Source organism: Anser anser (assembly GCF_964211835.1).
Source record: "Anser anser genome assembly, chromosome: 1".
NCBI lineage: Eukaryota > Metazoa > Chordata > Aves > Anseriformes > Anatidae > Anser > Anser anser.
In genome coordinates this window covers 68,366,771-68,389,252 of record NC_139720.1, presented here as the reverse complement: position 1 = coordinate 68,389,252, position 22,482 = coordinate 68,366,771, and the positions used below count along the sequence as shown (strand labels likewise).

Here is a 22,482-nt window from a genome sequence, read left to right as displayed (position 1 = left end):
TCTTTAGATGTTTTTCTCCTACATTTTCCATTGTGCAAACAGATGATTCGTACTCCTACTACAAACTGGCTACCCAGATGTCTTACCCAAATCGTGCAATGTTTTAATATAAAAATAAAGTAGGCAAAAAAGTGCTGTCGGTAGCAAATCAATGACCCCTAGAGAGGACAATTGTCAAAGAAAACAGCAAAACAAGGAAACCTGTGGAAGCAAGAGTAACCAATGACATTAGTTCTTAAATCTTGTGAAAGTCCCATGCAATCTGACAGGCAGTTATGGCCCAAATCAGCTTCATCTAAGTGCACGTGCAGTTCTGCCTAACTGTGTGGTTACGCCGTGTGGTATTTCTAAGCCAACAACAGGAACCAGGGCCCCCCTCCATACTCGGTGCCTTACCCAAAATCTGTAGAAGTGGGTGGAAATTGGTGTCTATGTGGTTAAATTGTTTCCATCTAGAAATCACATGCCTCGTAAGTTTATTCAACGTCTCTGCACTTTCGCATAGCTGTCTGCCTTTTCTTTCCTCTCTTTTTCTCTTCTTTCCTCTCCTAACTTTTTCCTTTTTCTCATCTATCAGTACTTAACCTTCAGGTTTCTATTTAGTAAACCTACCAAAGTAGAATCAATAGCATGGTGCTTAATCACACTTTTGGCTGCTCAAGCTGTCAGGTTTGGGTTTGTTTGTAGAAGGGCTCTTGCATGTCTTTCATTTTTTAGCTCTGTTCAGGATGTTCTGTACCAGTCAAACACATTAAGAATCAATATGTTTGCTGTTGCTGATTGTTCTTATCTCTTTGTGGTATATATAGCATAAATATAAAATTTCAGAGGTTGGTTCAGAATATCAAGAGAAAAGACAAATCCTTGTACTTTTATGTTCTCTAGCTCTTTTTATTGCTACGTGAAATCAGCGAGGATCAGCTTTCTAATCTGCTGAGGTAGCTAGGTCACAGCATAACTACCTGTAAATAGATGTGAAAGCAGTGAGTTTGAGCGTTCTCTGACCACAGAAAATATGTTAAATAAAGCCCAGAATAATAACAGGCAGCTGTGAGTACTGTGTAGAAATGAAATCCTTGACAGTCTTCTGGTAGAATAGACTAAGCAAGAGACTGTAGCTCAGTGCCTCAGCTGCAGCTAAGATGCTGTAAGGAAACTATTTGTTCCTTCCAGAAGTAAAATTTGTATGTTTTAGAAACTTGCTTGAATAACAGGTTTGAAAAAGGAGGGAAAACAAAACCATGTGTGGAGAGTTGAGTGTGCGTACGCCGGTGCAAAGGAGTGCATGAAGGTAGCTCCTAACTGATCTCTTGCTCCTTGGACAAAACTGAGGAGAAAGTCTAACAAATGCATCGTTTTGCAGTAAATTAGATCAGATTTCCGCATCCCCGCACTCAGTCTGTGAGCTGACAGTTCAGTAAAATGTTCCCTTGTAAGGTTCACCCTCTTAGGAAAAGGGGCAATAATTCATCATTAGAATTTCAGAGTCCAGGTGTAGATGAAAACTGATGGAGCCTCCAGCGAGGCAGGGAAAGTGCACAGAAGAAGAAAATTTTATCTGAAGCCTAATTCCCTGGTTACAGCAGAGAATAATTAAGATAATATTGCTTCAAGAGTTCTTTAATGATTAAAAATCACATATGCAGAATCCATAAATTGGAGGGCAACAAATTGGAAGGATACAGTGTCAGAGATCTGTTTTGCGCGCGTCGTACCGGGAAGTACACCGGTGGCACAACAGCAGCCCGGGCAGCCACAGGAGACCAGGCCCATTCCAAGGACTTTGTTTAGATGCAACAAATCATTTGTCTGTTATTAACCCAGAGCTTGTAATTATGCAGATTGCCATAGATTTTCCTGGGCCTGGAAGTGAGATTGAGGGTTGTTCACACTATAGCAGGCAGCTCAGGGCTGGCCATGCATTACTGAACTTGCCACATTTATCATGTTGACTGATGGCAGCAGAAGCAGGTCTCAGGTCCCAGTGGTTAATGTAGTGGGTAATTAACTGTCATTTGCCTAGTAATAGGCTGATGATCAATGGTTTGTGTGGAAACAAATTCTAATCAGGTAGCTGATAAATGCTCAGGGAGCGAGAGCAATTGAAATTGGGGGAAACTATGTCCAGAATTTCAAAATGGCATGGTGGGTTTTTTATTATTATAATTAATGGGAGAAAACTATGTTCTTCATATAAACAGCTTTATCCAAAATTAACAATAGCTAATATAAATCTCACGTGTTTCTTTTGCATGTGGCGGGGAAGAACTAACAGCAAGGAAGGCCTCCTTTCCTTTACATAATTGAAAAATATTAATATATCTGGTGCTTAGCTGAAGCAGCTTCAGTGGGGTCTCTGGTTTCAAAACTGTGGAAATACGCACATAGTGGATTCCAGGGCAGTAAATCTCCATCCTTTGCACTGCTGAATGACAATCCCAAATTGTTTCACAGCTCTGCAACATGTAAATTGCAGTTCTGACCGTAATGGGTTTCCCCTCTCACACACACAGACACACACCCCGTATACCGGACATGGCTGTAGGAGGCAGTGCAGCCTGCACCTAGCATCCTTTCTGGCAAAGTGCTTGAGCTGTGTCTCAAGCATTAGGATGAGACAAACTACCTGACCGCTGAGCTGCTCTCTGAACCCTCTGTCTGGACCCTGAAATCACTGGGGCCATTCTCACGTTTGTGCTCCAGTGCTGCCGTTGTAGAGCACCTTTTGCAGCCTGATCAGCTTTCCTCGTGCAACTAAACTACTGCCAGCTTCTATACAGATGCGAAGGAAAACAGAGCTGGGCCTTGGTCAGTGGGTTTTGTCTTTTCTAGAGCCACCAGCCACAGCTGTGAAGGGCAATGAAGTCCTGTGTCCTTCATCCAGAAGAGGAATGAAAGTTGGAGTGGGCCTTAGATAGCCTTGGCAAAACCCATGAATACTGCAGATAGAACTGGAACAGAGTGTTTTACAGAATATTTATAATCTGTTTAAGTAATCTGTAAATTTGTTAATCAGACTTAATGGAAGTAGAAGTTGACTTGAGTCAGTCTAATGGGTGCTGATGGTGACGGCCTGGTCCCAGGCCTTCTCCCAGTGATCATGGTAACCAGCAGGTCAGGCAGGAGAGAAAGGGTTGCAGCTTTAAAATAGACAGGCACGTATTATGCAGAAAGTACATCTTAAGTAGAAGCAGAAGGTGAAAGGATTTGGAATTAAGTAGGCTTGTTGGTAACCCATGAAATTCAGTAAAATGGAGGGATGTGATTAAAAACTGCGTTCATTTTTATGTTACCAAACTGAATTTTCTACAGAGCACCTTTGAATTCATTAGTTTAGAACCGCTTTTAATTTGGTGTTTCCCTTGAGAGCCATTATATTTTTCTGCTGTCAGCCTGATGTTGAGGAAAAAAAGAAAACTGGCAGATGTGGCGTTTTCATCTAGTGTGCTTCATAGTTAAAAACAGCATTAACTGCTATGCACAAGCAGAGCATTACTTTTAATAATCCATCACAACTATTAAGTAGTTTAAATAAACTTAGTTTCAAAGATTGCTGCCATGTAGAGCTAACGTATTTTTTCTTGTTCATTATAATCCATCTATGTTACAAAAGGATGCATACGTGTGATTTTTTTTTGTAATACACCCACTTGAAAAGTACTGAAAAATCTTTAACAAAGAGAATTTGAAAAAATTTATATAGATGTCTGGCAAAAACAGCATTTCATATTGTTCTTACAGTATTTTATACTTCTACTCCTGATGTGACTATATATAGTTTACAGCCTCATTTACTTTAATGTGCTACCTGAATAACATAATCATAGCAATAACTATGGTATAGGGTTGTAAGGTGCATGAACCGCTAATGCTTTCTGACGATTTAAATGACTTGTTCATAAAATGTTCTTTTAATAATAGTGGTAAAGCTTTTAGCACTAGATGTCAAAAATGCGAAGAATATTGGCTTTTTCAAGTGTTATTTCTTTTCTAGCTAAAGTGTGTTTTAATAATAAATAGCACCAAAAGCCAAGGTTATGTGACTCTCATCTGTACGGCACGATCCAAGCAGAAGACTCTTCCCGCGTATGCAAACAGCTTGACCTCTGTCCGCACAGTTATGTAACATCCCTAATGTGTTTACTATTTCTTTGTTCAGTTTAACAAGATGTTTCTTTTATCCAGAAAGGTCAGTATAACCTGCAGAAGAATAACATCACAATAGGTGTGATATTAGTTTGTCACTGCTTCATAAAGCTCTCCCCAGCAAAAAGGACTAGTCCTTTCTATTGTAAATTGTGCAGACTTGGACCACCAAACACCAGCCTTTCCAAAGGGAGGTGTGCAGGGAAGTCAGTCAAAAGCCAGACAACTACCGGGGGGGGGGGGGGGAGTCTGGATTTCTTTTCGGTTAATCATCTTCAGGAATATTTTTCTTTCTGTATCTTCAGGTTATTTGGAGTTACAGGAAACTGCGCTGCCTGCAGTAAGCTCATACCTGCTTTTGAGATGGTGATGAGAGCTAAGGACAATGTTTATCATCTGGACTGTTTTGCATGTCAACTTTGTAATCAAAGGTAAGAGAATTTCTTGGCGTCTGTTCCATATGCTAAGTGTTGATTCGGCTCTGGTGTGGGCATACTTTCAAGTGAAGAGGAGTGAAGAGGAAACATCTACCAGTAGTGGAAGCCCAAGATTAAGACGGATGCTTTTCCTGGGACTGATGCAGAACATCTTGTATGACCTTGGCCAGAAAACTTTTTGTGCCTCAAATCCCACACCAATAAACAAGAATAATGTTGCTTCCTCTGCTTTGAAAGGCTGTCTGTCAAGTTTAATTAATTAATATTTATAAAAGACTGAGATCCCTTGCTGTAGAATAGAGAGCCTTATCATTTGTCACTTAATTTCATTTGAATTCTTCATTTTTGTCACATGTATTTCTTTTAAATTACATGTTGTTTCTTCCTGTTGCTAGAACTGTAGCCAGTTCATTTTAAAAGACATTGTTCCCACCATTTTCTCCATAGCGGCACTGGACTTCCTGTGCCCTATTTTTATTTCCTAATCTCCTTCCTTATCTCCTAACTGTAAGTTACAGAAATCTGAGGATCCAAACCTGACACTTTGTTCTGAGGAGTCACACAGTCGTAGACCAAAGTTCAAAAATGGTAAAATAATAAAAACTAAATTTTTCAGAGGCGTATATAGCCCAACTTTCAGTAACTACATTCAGAGTGATGGCAAAATCCTGTTAGAGATTTCAGCAGAAGCTCTGTTTCTGACTCCAATTTACAACTCTGTCTTTAGCAGCTTTGCCATTGACTTCTACGAGGTCTAGGAAATGATAGAACCAATTATGTCCACACCTTAACATACCCATTATGTTTTTTCAATTATTACATGATCCTATTTAGAGTTTTATAGCATTCTTTTTTTTTTTTTAATTTTCAAGTGGGAAGAAAAATGAGATGTACATTTCTAGGGAAGTAACAAAAAATATAGGAAGATAATAGTCTTAACACGACAAAGTTAGATACAGCTCTAAAATAAGCTTTCCTAATAACTCACCTTGTCCTACAGTGTATTATTTTGTAACACTATAGTCATTTAAAAATCAAACATCCCTAAAGAACCATAAAATGTACAGCTGCTAATAAGTGTAGCACACTACAATTATGCTCTTTAAAAAAAAGCCAAATTGACCTTTTTCATCATGTTGCATGGGAAATTAAAATACCAGGCAAGTAATAACCACTGCTTAAACTATATAATAATGCAAAGTAATTATAGGTTCTAATGCTATTTAAAGTCCTATATCAATTTTGTCTTGCCACAGAACTAAAAGGCTGTATTCCAAGTAAAGCAGGCAGAGTCTGCCAGTAGTACCCACTCAAGTAAGACACACACACGCCTAGATTTCGTTTCTTAAACCCTTCACATCCTTGTTTCTGCAAACCACTGTTCTAGTATCATTATTAAAGTGCCTAATATATTTCTGTTGTTCGCTTCATTTATTACATGCCATAATGGGACTGCATATCTTTAGTGTTGGTTATGCACAATTAGCACTTAGTTATTGTCTTGTCACTTCAGCCCATACAAGACAAACTTCTTTAATGTAAGAAGTCAGCTAATCTTCATCAGTCAAGCAAAGCAGACAATGTTTGGTACCCTGAGTACAAAAGATTTTCATCATAGTACTCTTGGATCTGAGGAAGTGAACTTTGTTTTTCTTTCCCCAAAAAACAAAGCTGTTGTGATTATTTTTAATATTCTTCCTTTACCATAACAAGTGTGAACTAATGTACAATTTCACTTTGCAGCTAATATGTGCCATACTGTGCCCTAAGGCCACTGACTCCCACTGGGGAAGTGCCGTTAGGTGCTTCTGAAGTGGAGCATGCCAGGGACATTTAATAATTCTTAGCCGTGTCATCCCTCAGCCTTCAGTCTAGTCTCTTATTTGATTTTTGTTTTGCATGTAGTTTGGGCAAGTGGTTGCCAAAATAGTCTTATGAGAGCCTTAGGCTGGGATCAAAGGAATTGATTTACCTGAAATACAATTGAGTTCATCTACTCAAAACAGAGAGCAGTTCCAGAAATTTCAAAGAATTTCAGAAATTCTCAAAAGTGGCCCTAATCCTGATTATATTGCAATAGCTGTCAAGGAGCCTAATAAAACAAACTGCCTGTAGGGTACCTTTCTTCCTCACAATTTGGGTCTAGTGGCACACTGAAGAATTAATTTTGTCGTTTTTTATAGTAAACCTTGTTTCATGGATGCCCCAACTTAGCTCTTCTGTGTTTCATATGGCAAAGCATTCCACTGACTACACTCATTAGTAAATGGCTTTAAATCTTTTGTTTTTCATTACTTGTACAACAACAGTAAAAACTACAATTGTTGGACACCTGACCCATTACCACTGATTTTTATATATTTCTTATGTACTATATTATACATATATATTTATATATTATTTTATGAAACCTCTTTCTTTTGTTTTAAATTGAATAATTTCAGTCATCATGCTATTAACAATTTCTGTGGCCATTCTCAGCAGCTTTTTTTCTTCCTCTAGTTAAAATAGACTAATGAAAATCAAACAGCAGGTTTCAGATGAGGATCAGTTTACAACATAGCAATTTAATGTCATTTCTTAATCCGTGCTGCCCCTTGTATGCAAAATAATCTTCTTGAGCTGACTTCTTAGATCTACTCTTCATTTTCACTCCAGCCACTATCCCTAATGTGGTATTTATTGAAGAGGAATATATATATATTTTTTTTTCAATCACATTAGAAATATCCAGAAATCAGCAACAGATCACCAACTATTGCCAAATGTACATGTTTATTTTGACCTTATACCCCACTTTCACATTCTCTTTCCCCATTAAATTTTAAATCCTTTGGGATATTCTTCATGTTGATACAAATACACCATATCTGGAGTACTACTGTAAAGCATATAATACTGTCAGTTGAGTTCTACATTTGAGAGTTTTGACATTTTCACTTCTTGTCTACCTTTAAGATTTTTTTTTTCATAACAATATATGCGATAGTCATAAGCAGACTAAATCATTTATTTGGTTTGCAGTTTACATTTACTTTGTGTTTGCCAATGGTGAATGTCTGCTGTCATGTTGTGCCTGGTTGTTCCTTCTAATGCTCTCTGCCTTCCAAGCTAACTACTAATTATATTAACTTTCATCACACTGATCCTTGGGGCAGCCAGCTCTTCAGGCTTGCTGTCATATGACCCTTATATTCCTGCCCTTCAAACACTTGATCGTGGCCTGGTGAGAGAGGGGCCTGCCTATTGTCAATGCTTTTTGAGGAAGATTTGGTGATTTTTCTGCTTTTGTGCACAGCTTCACTGTTTGCTTTATTATTTTTGAGTATCCACAACTCACCATCTAGCTCTAGTCTCAGTGTGGATGGTAATCAGAACTCATTGATTTCTGGGGACTCTTGTTTGGGCCATAAACTCCCCCTCTGAACTAACTCGTAAGGTGCCTTGCACCATTTTATTGGCCTCCCAAAGGCTAGATTTTTCAGAGTGAGAGGAAAACCTCGTTGTCTCACATAATGTACTCTGGGAACACAGGCTGTAGACAGGACTGCAGACACAGACAGAACTATAAGGGATCTCCTGAGCCACCAAGTCCAGTCCCCTCACATCTAGTAGGCACTGTATCATGTTTTCCCTTTAATAAAGTTATTCAGCTCTAGCATCTAATTGCTCTGTACACCAGTTTTTGACATCTTCACCATTGTTTTTTCTTTCTACGAATGTTTAAAGATGTAGGGATTTTGTGAATATCAAGCTTTGCTGCTAGCCTAAACATTTTAGCATCCCCTTATCTTTCACGTCTTTGTCTGCCTTTTTCCTAATTGAAGTTTTTCCATCTCCTAAATACCTGCAGAGCTTAGTGACCATCATCTTAATGGTGTGGATGCTCCCCTTTCTTCTCTGTGACCACATTAAACTTCTCCTCAGAAGCACTTCCCCTTGTTTTGTCCGTAGCCCACATAGTGGATTTCTGCATAAAATTTAAAGGAAAAAAATATGGGAACCACTGGAAAAATAAACTTGTAAACAGACACTGCCTTTCACACTTTGTCAGGTTGCATGTGTATGACTAGCAAAATGGAGTGGAAAATCTTGCAAGTGGGCTCAGCTGTGTCTTTGCTTGACACTTCTGACTACAGCGATGATCTCAGCCTGCCTTCGGCTTTCCCACTTTCCAGAGTTTCAGTGTCCTTCCTTTCACTCTTTGCCGGCTGCTTTAGCAGCTTGTTCCATACTGCTGCCATAATTTCTGTCTGCCTTCTGAAGTCAACTTGGGGTATGGATTAAAACCCCCATCTGCTATCACTGAGGGGCGTTCAAATGAAAAGCTCTACCCTTCTATCTGAAACAGCCTTTATTTTAACGGGCACTGGACTGAAAATAGTTACATACTCATTCGAACCACTGTCCTGATGTAGCTGTAGACACTTACCTCTGGTAGAAAATGTAAAATGCCCACACAATGCTGCCTTTGTTCTCTGTCAGGGTGTCTATGTGGTGGGGGGGGAGAGGGCTATGTAATGCTAGGGGTGTACTTATCTAACCACCAACGTTAGATTTTTGTGTATGTTCATTTTATAAATTCTGAAAACCTCAATACAGTTTATTTTCATTGACTGCCTCCTCTAAATTTAGAATTAAAATTAATACATTCAACATACTAGCTTTTAGAAAAACAATACATGAAAAGCACACCAAGTTTGTCACAGTAAGTTGAACTATTTGCTTCTATGCATTGTACTATACATGTGGCATATATACAGTACATCAGTAAAAGTGTACAAATCCAGCCATAGCTTACACTTTCCAGCCTTTGATAATAAATGGATTTTTTGACAGAACCCTAAAATTAGTAAACCCTAAGTGTGGACTGATGAATGGTGATATACAAGAGTGGCTTGGTGCTCTTGGTTGGTGCATACAGATCAACATTAATTTGAGTTATACTGGAAACTCAAATTAGTTTAAAAAAAAAAAAACAGGAAGGGAAGAAAAACAGAAGACAAGTTACATCTCTGAGTGCAAAAAGCAGAGTGGAAGGGTGTGGGTGGACTAGGTCTGTGCTTTCTTTATCCAAGAGGAAAACAATTAAATGCTTCCAGATTTTGTTTCCATCTACAACAACAAAGATGCAACATTACCGGAGGAGGCACTTCACACACAGCCATCTTTGTTCACAGCAATATTTCTCTCACTTTTCTAAGAAGTCTTCGATATCTTGACATGCATCCTGTACATCAGAAAAGATGACAGAGAGCAGTGAGATCTCCTTAAATGTCTGTTCTGAACAATGAAATAGCTATTTCTCAAAATGGAAGTTTTATACTACTTGTGATTAGTCTAGGCACACCTTCCCCTCCAAACAAGGTGATAACAGAGGTCATTTTATAATATAAATGGCCCTCCTTTTGCCATTGTAAAATATGACAGGAGTTGTAGGATGTTGCTTAATTATAATGGTCATTCTACTAATGTCACAGCCGTGTCAAAAGTAGTGCTATCAATTTATGGTTGTAAGTCCAATCTGGCATGTTAATGCAGCCTATTGTATATTTTTCCTGTTCATCTTGTGTGCCTATTAAATAAATTGGGTGAGGGTTTTAGGGAAGGCTGAAGACTACCATCTGCCTGCTAGAAGAGTAATAGTCTTGCCTCATTATATACTCCTGACCCAGTTGCATCTCAATATGCTCCTTGACTCCATTTGATATATGTGCCCAAATTGTGCTCTGATTTACATCCTATGTCAATTCCATGACAAAAAAAGCTTGCTGGATGTGGAAGGCTAGGCTTGAATTTACCCTTCCATTTTAAACTTGATCCAGGTTTAAATCCTGACGTGTGCAAAACCAATCTGAAGTAGTTGTAAGATTTAGCTCTTTGACTTCAGAAGAGGCTAAATCTGCTTTTCAGAGTTGGATAAGGTTGAAAGTGTGGAACAGGATGGACAGAATTTGTCGCATTTCATCCATCTCCGTGCCTTGTCTTACTGTACTCAGGAGCTTAGATGTTTTTCACCTGGTGCTTACCTCTTTGTCACCTAATGAATGCATAATTCACACATTTAATACCCAGGGGCATGTGCAAGCCTCACCACTGGTCTTTGCCAAAGTGTTTCGGGCACTGAGCTTGCACAGTATGAAAGCGGGTGCAGAATTTGGACCATAAGTATGGCAAGTAACAGGCTGCCCCCAAGGGCACAGAGGATCACCCACAGCATGCAGAACCAGCCCAGGATGAACCCAGAGAGTGTCCTACCATGCAGACAGACCCCCTCCCCACAGGTTATCACACAGCCAAGCCTGCCTAGACGGGCCACAGGCAGCCTCTCCGCAAGACAGCTGCACACTTGGAAGGTAAATGATTTGTGGAACTGTGTGTGTTTAAAGCCACTCATGCATATAGCTGTCAAATGCCATGTAGACATAGGTAGAGCATTTCTGGCTCGACATATTAACATAGCAAAAGCAAAATGCATTGACACTTTTTATTGGAAAAGGCGTCCTGACTCCCTCATGTAGCTGCTGTAGTTTAATTCAAACTGTGGCACTTCTCTGAGGGCTGAAAAACAAAATCCTTCAGCCAGGATTTTGATTCAAGCGGTATCGTAAGAAGCTGTACATGAAAGTACTGCCATGCAAGTGAATTGCACTTCAGCAATGTATTTTTCCATTGGATAAATATTTTAAACCAATTATTCTGATTATGTTGGATCACAAAGGAATATGTAGCTGAATAACATTCCCAGGTTATTCAGTCAGTGGGTTTTGCAGAGCAGGCAGAGGTGGTCGTCTCCCCAGCTGACAGTTGGATGGATGTCTCAGCTGCAAACCCCATCAGTAATTGCTGGGATCACTGTAACGGAGTCACTGATTTGCCCCAGTATCTCATTCCCTCTGCTTCAGTCCATATTAACCAGTACATTCATTTAAAAGAAATTAAGAAAGATTGTTTATTATTATTATTTTAATGTGACTTCCTTGGGAAAAAACTCTTTTAGTTATTAGCACTAGGTTAAGACTCCTTTACGTAATCTAACAAAATGCACAAAAGAATTCCTGTCCAGAGTGCTGTTGATGGACAACAACACATAAGGTGGAAACTAGAGAAACCCCCAAAGAACTTGTTTGCTTCAAGAATTCTTCATTTCAACACATCTACTCAAAATACTTTTCTGTTGTTGGCAGCCTAATATACCAGGATTGGGGTGGGAAGGGCAGAAAGAACCTGTAAATTCTATAAAACTGTCTTGACCATAAATAACTTAAAGATTTCAGGATCATTCCATAATCTCTATTTTCAATCATCATCATCAGCAGGCAGTAATCCTACAGAAAAAAAAAAAAAGTCCACAAATAAACAAACCAATTTTCCTTTAAGAGCAGAGCTAATTCTTTTCAATCCACTTTTTTATTACACTATTTTCCCTCTATCTATTTAGCTAGCATAAGGATAAATTTCCAAAGCTACCCAGTTGGAAAATAAATGGGTTCACTGTTTGTCTAGCATTCCAATCTTCACAAATGTAAATCAGTCCAACTGCTACTCATTTAAACCTCCAACTTCACAAAACATTAAAGGACTGCTTTCAATACACAATTTAATCTGTGACAATTCACCAAGATTTCTGCCTGAACATCATTAGGAATTGACTATCTGATAAAGAGAGACCACTATCAGAGGTCACGCAGGTCAACTTCTGTAATTTACGTAGTTTTACTGGGTCAACTACAGCAGACACCACTATTTGAAGGTTAAATTGTTACAATTAAATACATATACAGCTATTCCCATAGCTACTCTGTTGTTAAATCTACCATAAACAACACAAGCATTTATATCTGACCCTAATTGTGTCCAAGATGTCACCATTTGAAAATTATACAAAAAAGGACTTTATAATCTGTTACACATTAAACAATACTTTATGTAGTGAGATCTGTAATTAGCTGGTAGAAACTGGTTTCATTTATTCACATCGGTGTTAAGGGGTTCATTTAGGTTACTTTCTTTCATTTTAATTGGAATAATGTGAGCAGTGCCTCCCAATATATTTTATAGCTGGAGAGTTCACTATAAACAAAGGAATGTAACCCTGCCAAGGCAGTCACTAGGGAAACTGTTTTTCTATACATTGGCCCTATTCACTTGTTCCTTAAGCATCCTCAAGAACACCGGCTTTGCTGGGGGGAAGGGTTGGGAGGTGTCTGTGAAGAGCCTCCTTACGCTCAAGCATACCGCTTAGCTAGGAAATACTACTTTGCTCGAAGTTTGAAGCCAGACAGCCAGGAGAGCTAACGTTACATGATTTTCCTACCCATCAGAGAAAATCAAATGAAATAATTCATAGCGTTTTGTAGCGGTCGGATCATTCTGATGCACATAATAGTATAAAAGCTATGTATACTGATACCACAAGAGAGAAAGTAGTTAGCTGAGTGACTAAATTTATAATCAATTCCTACAGGGAAAAAAGTAAAAAAAAAAAAAAGGCAAAAAAGGTCTCTCTGCATACCTGTGTGTGTCTCTAGTTTGCATCACAATATGTATAAAGTTGTGTTTATACCAGAAAGGATTCCCATAAACACTCGTTTAAATCAATTATAGTAAAATATTCAACTGAAATATAATAAGAAATTCCTATTGCTATGTCTGTACAATATAAATATAATGCACGTCAGATGGGCATTCTGCTGTATATGATCACTTTGTTTTCCTTCTGATTTGTGTGAAAGCAGTACATTTACTTTTCACTCAACTCAGCAGCCTTGGCTATTTATTCTGTTTTATCTGTGTGCTGGTGACCTGATCCAGGACTCCCACATTCTTCAGTGGGCTTTGAATGAAGCCTTTGGCTGAGAAAGCAAAAGCACTTGCATGCACCACGTTTCTTGAAAGCCCGGAATTGATTGTGCTACCACAGTGATGTCTCTGCTGGGCTTTCACATAGGTGTCTATGTCTGTGTGTCTGTCTGTGCTGCAACAGACAGCAGAAGGGTGAGCCCTGTGGTGGGTACAATAAAATCGTGAACACTTGTTGTACATTTCTTACGTGTAAGATCACATCATATCATTCATTTTGAAACTACCTTTTTTTTTTTTTCCGCTTTTGTTGTAATTTCAGATTTTGCGTTGGAGACAAATTTTTCCTGAAGAACAACATGATTCTGTGCCAGACAGACTATGAGGAGGGTTTGATGAAAGAAGGTTATGCACCCCAGGTTCGCTGATCTGATGCCACATCATTAAGAATACAAAGCACTATGTTCTTTTATCTTTTTTGCTCAACATGTATATAAGAAATGACACAGGAACCTACTGAATAGCGTAGATATAGGGAGACAGAATGGTTGCGTGAAATAAAAGGCGGACTGCATCTGTATGTAGTGAAAATTGCTCCAGTTCAGAGTTGAATGTTAATTAAAAAGGTACTGTACATACAGCTGGATTCTTTTTGCTTGCTCTTGGGATTTTTGGTTGTTTTTTGTTTGTTTGTTTGTTTCTTTTTGTGTCATTTGGCATGAGATGTTTATTTTGGACTATTGTATATAATGTATTGTAATATTTGAAGCACAAATGTAATACAGTTTTATTGTGTTACCATTTGTGTTCCTGTTTGCTTCTTTGTATTGTTGCATTTAGTACAATCAGTGTCTAAACTTACTGTATATTTATGCTTTCTGTATCTACCAGCTATTTTAAATGAGCTGTATCTTTCTAGTAAAAAAAATTAAAGAGCAAATCCCAACCATTATGCTACACTTAGAGCTTAAGAATACTGTTTACATTAAAACTATTTAGAAAACTAATAACTCTAGCAGCACCTGCTGCTAATGATGCTATGGTTAAGGGTCTATCACCACTTCTGTTATAAGCCTCTATTTTTCAGGGGTTGAGCATCTGCTGTTTAATTGCATAGATTTTCCTCAAAGAGCACTTTTATTTTACTACAAAATTTTGAAAAACAAATCTGACTGGTTTGGGATATATTATAAAAGGTGCAAAAGTTAATGATTTGGGGTACTGCTTTTGTTCCCCTCAGGCATTCAGAATGCCTGGATTTGATTTTTAATTTAGCTGGAAATTATGCCCTAATGCAAACCAGTGCCTCTGGGTACCTTATTTTATATATATATATATATAAAAATATATATGTGTTATTTTTCTGAATGCCTTTAATTTGAGGGCGGGGAGGAAAGAGAGAGTACTTCTGTTTATGTACATTACAAAAATTTCTTAAAATTTGATGGGATTCTGCTTTTTTTCTTCTCTCTCTCTCTTTTTTTTTTTTTTTTTTTAAGTCAGGTTTTAACCCTGAAGTTTTCTCAGTTTGTGTCCTCAGAAAACCCTGGAAAAGTGTTAAATTAGAAGGCACTGTAAACAGCCCCCTGCAAGGGTCAATTTACACTAAGGAAAGGACCCTGTGCTGACACTAGGAGAGTGGCTGGTCACTAGGTACCCACCTCAGTGAATGCTGAAAGTAATTTAAATGCTGGTGTAGATGGGACAAAACTTTGAAGTACCAGTACAGAAAGCGAGAGCTACCACGCTATACAGGTACTTTGCTGTCCACATCAACTTGCTACAGGTTTGTCCCATTGATATTGGCAATTAAAATCCTTTTGACAGAGGGGGAGTCACTCCTGACAGCTACTGTTGCCAGTCAGCCCATTTTCTAGGAGAGTCGGACCTGCGTTTTTAAAGCCATGAAGCTATTGCATCAGCAGGATGTCCTTAAGTGCTCATACCCCTGACAGAGCTTACAGGTGTTTGGCAAAGGAAAGCAAGATGAATGTTTAAAAAGTTGTTAAATGCATATTTAATTCTTTTCTCTTTGCCACTGTAATCTATCTCACCAGGAAAACAGCCTGCATTTAAAAAACAACATTAAAAAAGAAAAAAAGAAACCCACTACATCCTACATTACTATGAAGCTGAGCTCTTGCTTTTATTTAGCCTGAGAACCCTCATCTCTGCTGAAGTTCATTGCTGTCCTTCCTGGCTCTCCCTGTCCCATTGTGCAGTTTCAACGTGTTTTTCCTGGGATGGGGAAAGAAATTTGTAATGCAGTGGGGTAATTCCTCTAGTGTGTGGTTTTAAGTACAATGCTCAGTGGATTGATTTAGAAATGGATATTTAGTTCTAATGACTATTGTTACAGTGTGGTTTTGTTTCTGGCTGTGAACCCTTTAAAAATAAGCATGGCTCACAACACTCGGCTTTACTCATGCAGGACCAGCAAGACGTGAATAGACTCGTCCAGGTTGCTAATTAGAAGAAATAGTTCCACATAGCTTTTCAAATTAAATTTAGTCCTGTTTTCAGAGCGACCTTCCTGTCTAACCATGAGCACAAGCCTCTCTTCCACTTCCTTCCACAGCCCCTTTATGTCTTTGAGACACCGAAGTAGCAGAGGTACTACTAGGCTCTTCCGGATTCTCTTCAAGTGCAATAAACATTTTGTCCTCTCTATGAAGGTGAGGATGGCCAGAAGGGGAAAAATACTATTGTATTTTGATTCCAATTTTCTCCTCCAGACAGTGTTTTTTCTTCCAGTTAGAAACCAGAAAGAGCTCTTTTCAGCTTCCCACTAGTAGACTACAGAGTAGATAGAAATCCCTAGTTCGGAAATAGGGCTGGGGAACAGGAAATACAGGACCTTGGTTCTGTCTTTGACTTGCTGTAAGCACGTGCAAGTCACTCAACTTCTCTGTGCCTCAATTGCCCCCATCTGCCAAATGGGGCTAATACATACACTGCTTTTGTAAAGCATTTCAGCTCTTCAGAAAATCAAGAGCTATGCATGCAGATGTTACTAGGACATTCTGGGAAATGCAGAGCATTCATACATGCAGTAAGTAACCATAGATCTGAGCTGGGAGAGCACCAAAACCAAATAATCCCGCAAAAGGTTTGTTGGGGATGAAGGCAACTACATACTAGTAGATCTATACATGCTGTAGCACTCTACCACAAAGTGCCACTGCTCGGCTCTGTGCAGGGTAAGTGAAGAGAGTGGAATGGAAAAACAGCAGCTCATTGTTACATGCAGTGTTACTCTTACGTGCATGTGTGCGTTTTGTGATATATGCTCAAAATGGGGAAGAGAAGGGCGGTCCTGCTATGAAGGAAAAATACGTCTCACTGTTCTATCAGTCTTAATTGATGTAAGGATAAAAAAAGTGTTGATATGCACATTTGAAGTGCTGCAATGTGATGGTTCGGCATTGCTTTGAGCAGTTTGAGCTTATGTATCTTAATCACATCAGTATCTAAAATTAGTATGCAGAGGATACAAATTAAATGTAAATTTAAGGTAGGTCAAAGATCGATTACACATTTTCTGATATTTCAATCTCCCATGTTGCCTGGCTTTTAATAACTGGGGGTTAATTATTTAATGGAAACATTTACAACACCACCGCAATATAATATCATAAGACAATATTAAAAGAGAGATTATCTGCTAGGCCGCCTTATTGATCTTTTTGACTAAAGCCTAGACCATTACTTTGGGTTCCTTTTATTTTTATTTACCTTAGGTTTCTTTCTCCATCACTGTGTGTCAACATGCTCTATCTGTATACATCAAAATGTTCTGCTAGTGACCATTGTTCAGTGTATGCTTATTTGCCAGACAAGATTGTTTCCACTTGTATCTACTATCTTTAGGGTATTTTATCTTTATCTTTACAGATCTCTTAAGTTTAGCCAGTCAAAACAAACAAAACAAACAAACAAAAAAACCAACCACCACAACCACAACTCACTATTATTCTTGAGCTGCTGTTTTTTCAGCCATGTGGAGAAGTACATATTATCAGACCTTGATTTTCCATTGTAGAAAGCTCCTCTGCCAACCATAGCCTGCTGTGTCTGTTATGTGCCACAACTGGTGAGGAATCAAGACAGCCTGGATTCTGCAGAAGCGATGACCAGGGCTAAGAGTTGATCTGTTTCATAATTGTACTTTTTATCTTGCTTACTTTGTTTTCTTTTATAAGCACATCATCTTGCCTCTTCCTACAACCCTCCCAAAATGCTCAAATTTATGCTCATGTAATGTAAATAAAATTCATCCTCCACCCCCTCAGATGTTCCTAATTGCCTACATATAAACCGACTTGAGAAAAATAGATTGAGAAGTGGTCAGTGAGGAGGGAGAATGTGGGGAAAAGAAACAAACAAACAGGGACTCTGGTAGGTTTTCGCCTGTACAGACAAAGTACTTTAAAGGCTTTTTTCAACATAATATACAGCAGCTTCTTATAATTTTCTCAGCGGTAGGTAGTTTACAGTCATCTGTACCTAGAACAAATCTTGTCAAAAATGAAGGTCTGTAGTGATTGCTGGGTATAATTTTATACATTTAGCTGATTCTTCTGAAAGCTTCCACTGTGCTGCTGTTGTCAGACTAAATTATCAATTTAGCCATTTGTTGTTTAATGAATAAAAAACTCCTATGGCATTGGAGATGTTGTGGTTTCAATAAAGCAAAAGCTTTAACAACTCAAACTACAGAAAGCAAAGTGTGTACTGTATATAAGAACAGTGTTTTTATTCTTTTAAATACCACTTTAGATAAAAAAGACAATTACATATTCACTTAATACATTTCTCCTACTTCAGTCCAATGATGCAGACCAAACCTGTTTACTGTTCACTTCAGTACCTTGCAAAAGGAAACCAAAATACAATATGTGCAAGGTAATAGGCCATTAGCACAAACATGCTCCCAGTAAAAATCTTTTGTGTAGGCACCCTTTCTAGAAGCTGCCAATTGTGGGTGATAGAAGTATTATAAAGAAAGTGATTTTAATACTATTTAAGGCATTAAAAGCTGAAGAGTATCTGTTTAAAGCCTTAAAGTAAGGGTTGCATGTATCTAATACGTTTTAAAATGCCCTTCTGCTGATTTATATTCATCCTGAATCTGCTAATAATGAGTACACATAAGCAAATACCATCTTCCACCTATTCAGCATGTCATCGGTATGAAAGCCCCAGAAAATATCTCACGTAATCAGTGTGTTCAGAGAGTTATCTAGCACAAATTACTCATTAACTCAATAGCACATAATAAAAAAGAACATCAATTAATTAATGAGTCACCCTCAGATCACTTTGATTACAACACGGCTCTGTTGAAACAGCAGTTATAAATGGAGCTGCCTCTCTTTATTCATTGTTTGCAATTGGCCCATTATTTTGCAGAGACCAGTGTCATATTTAACACATGCCTACAGGTAATTGTGTGATTAGTTTCATAAATGAAGATGCAGAGGGAGAACACTGAGAGTCTTGCTTTGCAGTCGAGTTGGAAGATGCGGGAATCCAGAGTGCTTCCCACGAGCTGCCACACCAACAGACCTCTACAGCGTGGAGGAGGCCAGCCTCCAAGCTGCAAGTTCCCAGTCACAGGTCAACACTTAGAGCTATTATTACCAACCTTTAATGTAAAGATCTCAAAGCCCTGTGCCAATCTCTCTGACTTGCGCCTCCAACACATCATGAGGCAAGTATCACATTATTTCACAGACAAAAGCACAGAGGCACAAAGGTTAAGTGGGCTGCCCAAGATCACACAACAAGCCTGTGTTCCTCAAATCCCACCATTAGCAGGACTTGTAAGGTCTCTCACACCACCACCCGATCAGGAGCCTTTCTGAGGCAGTGCTACACTGAGGCAGTGCTACACCTGGACACAAACTCCTCCTTGATGCTCAGTGATGGACCAAGGAGAAAGGACAGACTGAATCTCCAAAGCTTGATTCTGGTTAACTGCACTTTGTGAACACAGGCAGGGGAGAAGAGTCAGGAGGGCTGACTTCTTTTCTCCTTTAATTAATTAAAAAAATAAAAGCTCATCAGCATTTTTTTATTTTTTTTTTAAGAGGAAATATTAATAAAAGAACACAAAGTCACCACCTAAAGTTCCTAAACTATCTTGGTTAAATGCCATTCCAATAAGCTTATAGTGTAATTATAACAGTTCCCTTAGGTAAGTAAGAAACATCTGTTAGTAACACATAGCAGGTGTTAGCAATTACACATACTGATTTTTTTAAAGTGTTTTTAATTAAAAAGAATTCTGTTTTCTGAAAAGGAAAGCACAGTAAGTCCAAACAAGCTTTTGTTTTTGTGGCTCTAGATTATGTAATATGCAAAACGATAAAGGTAAAATCAACTTAAATTAGCAAGGGTTTGCACATTTGACTCCAGATTATTGCAATCAAAACCAAATTGGGATTCACTGCATTATTGTAAAGAACGTAACATTAGCATTCTAAGCCAAGTCTCGCCTAATGTATGAAATCCATACAATTCATGTAATCACTGAACACGTCGAAGCAATTTTATTAGGTTCAAACACTGCTACAGTTAAGTAAACCACGATAGGTACTGTAAGAAAGGAGCAAATTTGCAAGGAATTCCACGTAGTTTCTTCACATTCCCTTTGTCCCACTACTGGGAAACAGTTTCTAGATCATGTTAGAGCAAAATCAAACTATGTTGTCAAATCACTTCGAAAAACCAGCCAAGAGCAATTTATGTTTAACGATGCGATATGCTGTGCTGTTAAGAAATAACAAGGAAGAGCTACGTTGGATGGCCAACTATTTAGAGGTGTTTCTAATACAAATTAAAAGGTAATGAGATGACAAATTTGTTTCCCTGTCCTGGCAGTATCTCTCCATAGATGCCAAGAGGATGATATTAAGTATATCAGGATTTAAATCTCACCATAAATATTCACTTTTCCTCTCCTAAGCAAACTAGGTGGCAAAAAGAGTGGGAAGCACCAACATTAGCACAATCCATGGATCTGCCTTTGTGACCAGCTGCGATCCAGGTTGTGCATATTTGTCATTTACAAGCCAGTGTTGCCTTTTACAAAAGCATCTCTAAATTCCAATACAGAAAAGTAGTCTTTCTACCTACAGTCTACAGCAATATAAATGGCATTACTTTTCTTCATGTTCCTCCCAGCAGTGTGGTTTTTATGAGGAGACACATACATAAAAGAACAGGTGTGAAAAACCCTATCAGTAGACTGATATATATGCATTTTTTTCTTTGATGTGTTTTACACATATAACTGAACATACAGATACGGAAAAAAATAAAACAAAATCTGGTCTTCTAACATTTTTCTGCTTTCAAAAAACTTGCTTTATATCCTGTGTTATCTGTAAGTATTTCTAAGTATCTTTACCATTTATTCAACATCTATAACATTTATTTAAGCCCTTCTTCATATCAGGGTCATTAAAGCTGCTGTCAGTTGCACACAACCAATACATTGCTAGTATTGTAACCAGCTTTCTGGATGAAAAGAATAAGAAAAATAGTAAAAGTTAAAAGGCCTGTATTATTACATTAGCAAGAACTTTCAGGTACTTAAAAATGCTTATTATATATCTTTATTAATCATTTATGATTGCAGTAAAATATCTAGGTATCCGAACCAGATGTCTCATAGTTAACCAAACATATGAACCATTAACAACAATAAGAATTTACCAATAGCTATAAAAGTATGTTTTGTTGTTGTTGTTGTTGTTGAAGCAGACCACTTTTAGTATCTATTGTACAATAACTTTGTGAAAATGAGTACATATTCACTTTAAAAAAAAAAAAAGAAGACAAGGTGGGATAGCATTAACAAATGCCCATCTAACAAGCATCTTTAATTTAGAATGACAGCCTCATATTTGGTCCTACAGTCACTCAATCACCATGCAAGTGATAAAGTACTACTGATAAGACTGTAGCAGTAAGGTAACTTTCGGCTTTGGCCTATCATCCCAGTTAATTTTGAAGGCCAATTTATAGTAGGTCAATTCACTCACTTCTTCTCTAATTCCCCCTTAAAAAGCAAACAACCCCCCTCCCCCCCCCACACACATCCCTTTGCTGTGTTTTGTATGGCCAGCTGGAACATCTACCTAAAGGTAAGGTTCCCAAACTATGAAGCTCAAGCAGAGACAAGGGCGTAAGCTTGTGAAATGAGCAGAGTACAAGAGGCACATCTCTCTCCTTTGCCAAGTTTAGTACCAGCTACTCACTAAGGGAGGGCACATACTAACACTGGAGCCAAGCACTTCATGGTTAGACAATGTGGCATCTGTACAACAGATGGAGAATAAAATCCATCCTGGGCCTCAGGTATCTTTTAACAGGACTGCACCAAGGCAATGGAGTCCAAGTGACAAAATATGTTTCCCGTGTACTGCCTACTGTCATCTTAGACCTTCTGATGTGTATTTTCCCCATCTTTCCAACATCCTTCTAACATAGAATTTACCTTTTTAAATATTATAATCTTATAGTGGCATGAGCTATTGACATTTTCAACAACCTGAAAATCCTTTTAAACCACTTGCACATTTCTGATGATCATCACACCTGTCCATACACCTTTCCTTCTTTAATTGGGGGGTACCTGGTCTTGGAGTCTGAAAGTCATCTGGAAGCAACCGTGTGTAATTGAAGTCATATATAGGATCACGTTACTGGCATTTACTGGGAAAGTGAAGCAACACACAACTGTCATAAAATTTCAGGGTTGCAGTCACCCTTGTCCCATCATGTTGCATCGTAATAGGAAGTTTATAGAGAGGTTGGATTTTTAAGGACAGGCTGGGTATCAATTTGTTCCAAAGTTTTTATTGTGCTAATGAACTGTAACAGCTCTAATCTATTTTTAGATGGTGGCATTTCAAGTCTCTCTGCTCCTCAGTTCAAAATCCATAACATGGAATTAATATACCACTCTTCTACCTCATAGAACCTGTGAGGATAGTAATTGTGGGATTTCGCAACATAGCCAGCTAATCATATAAAATACCTAAACAGGTGAAATATACATACAGAGCCTAGCTTAAGAATTTTGCAA

The 22,482-nt window shown here is 38.3% G+C and overlaps 1 protein-coding gene across 7 annotated transcripts in view; it reads left to right on the top strand.

Moving 5' to 3' along the window:
• Positions 1-18,054, top strand: part of LMO3 (LIM domain only 3) — a 65,883-nt gene extending 47,829 nt beyond the window's left edge. For all 7 annotated transcript variants that reach the window (XM_083808376.1, XM_083808375.1, XM_083808372.1 and 4 more), the window contains 2 exons: positions 4,452-4,577; positions 13,708-18,054. In XM_083808376.1, the coding sequence (XP_083664502.1) occupies positions 4,452-4,577; positions 13,708-13,813 (232 nt within the window). In that variant the 3' untranslated portion in view covers positions 13,814-18,054. The remainder of the gene's footprint in view (positions 1-4,451; positions 4,578-13,707) is intronic.
• The last annotated feature ends 4,428 nt before the right edge of the window (positions 18,055-22,482 follow it).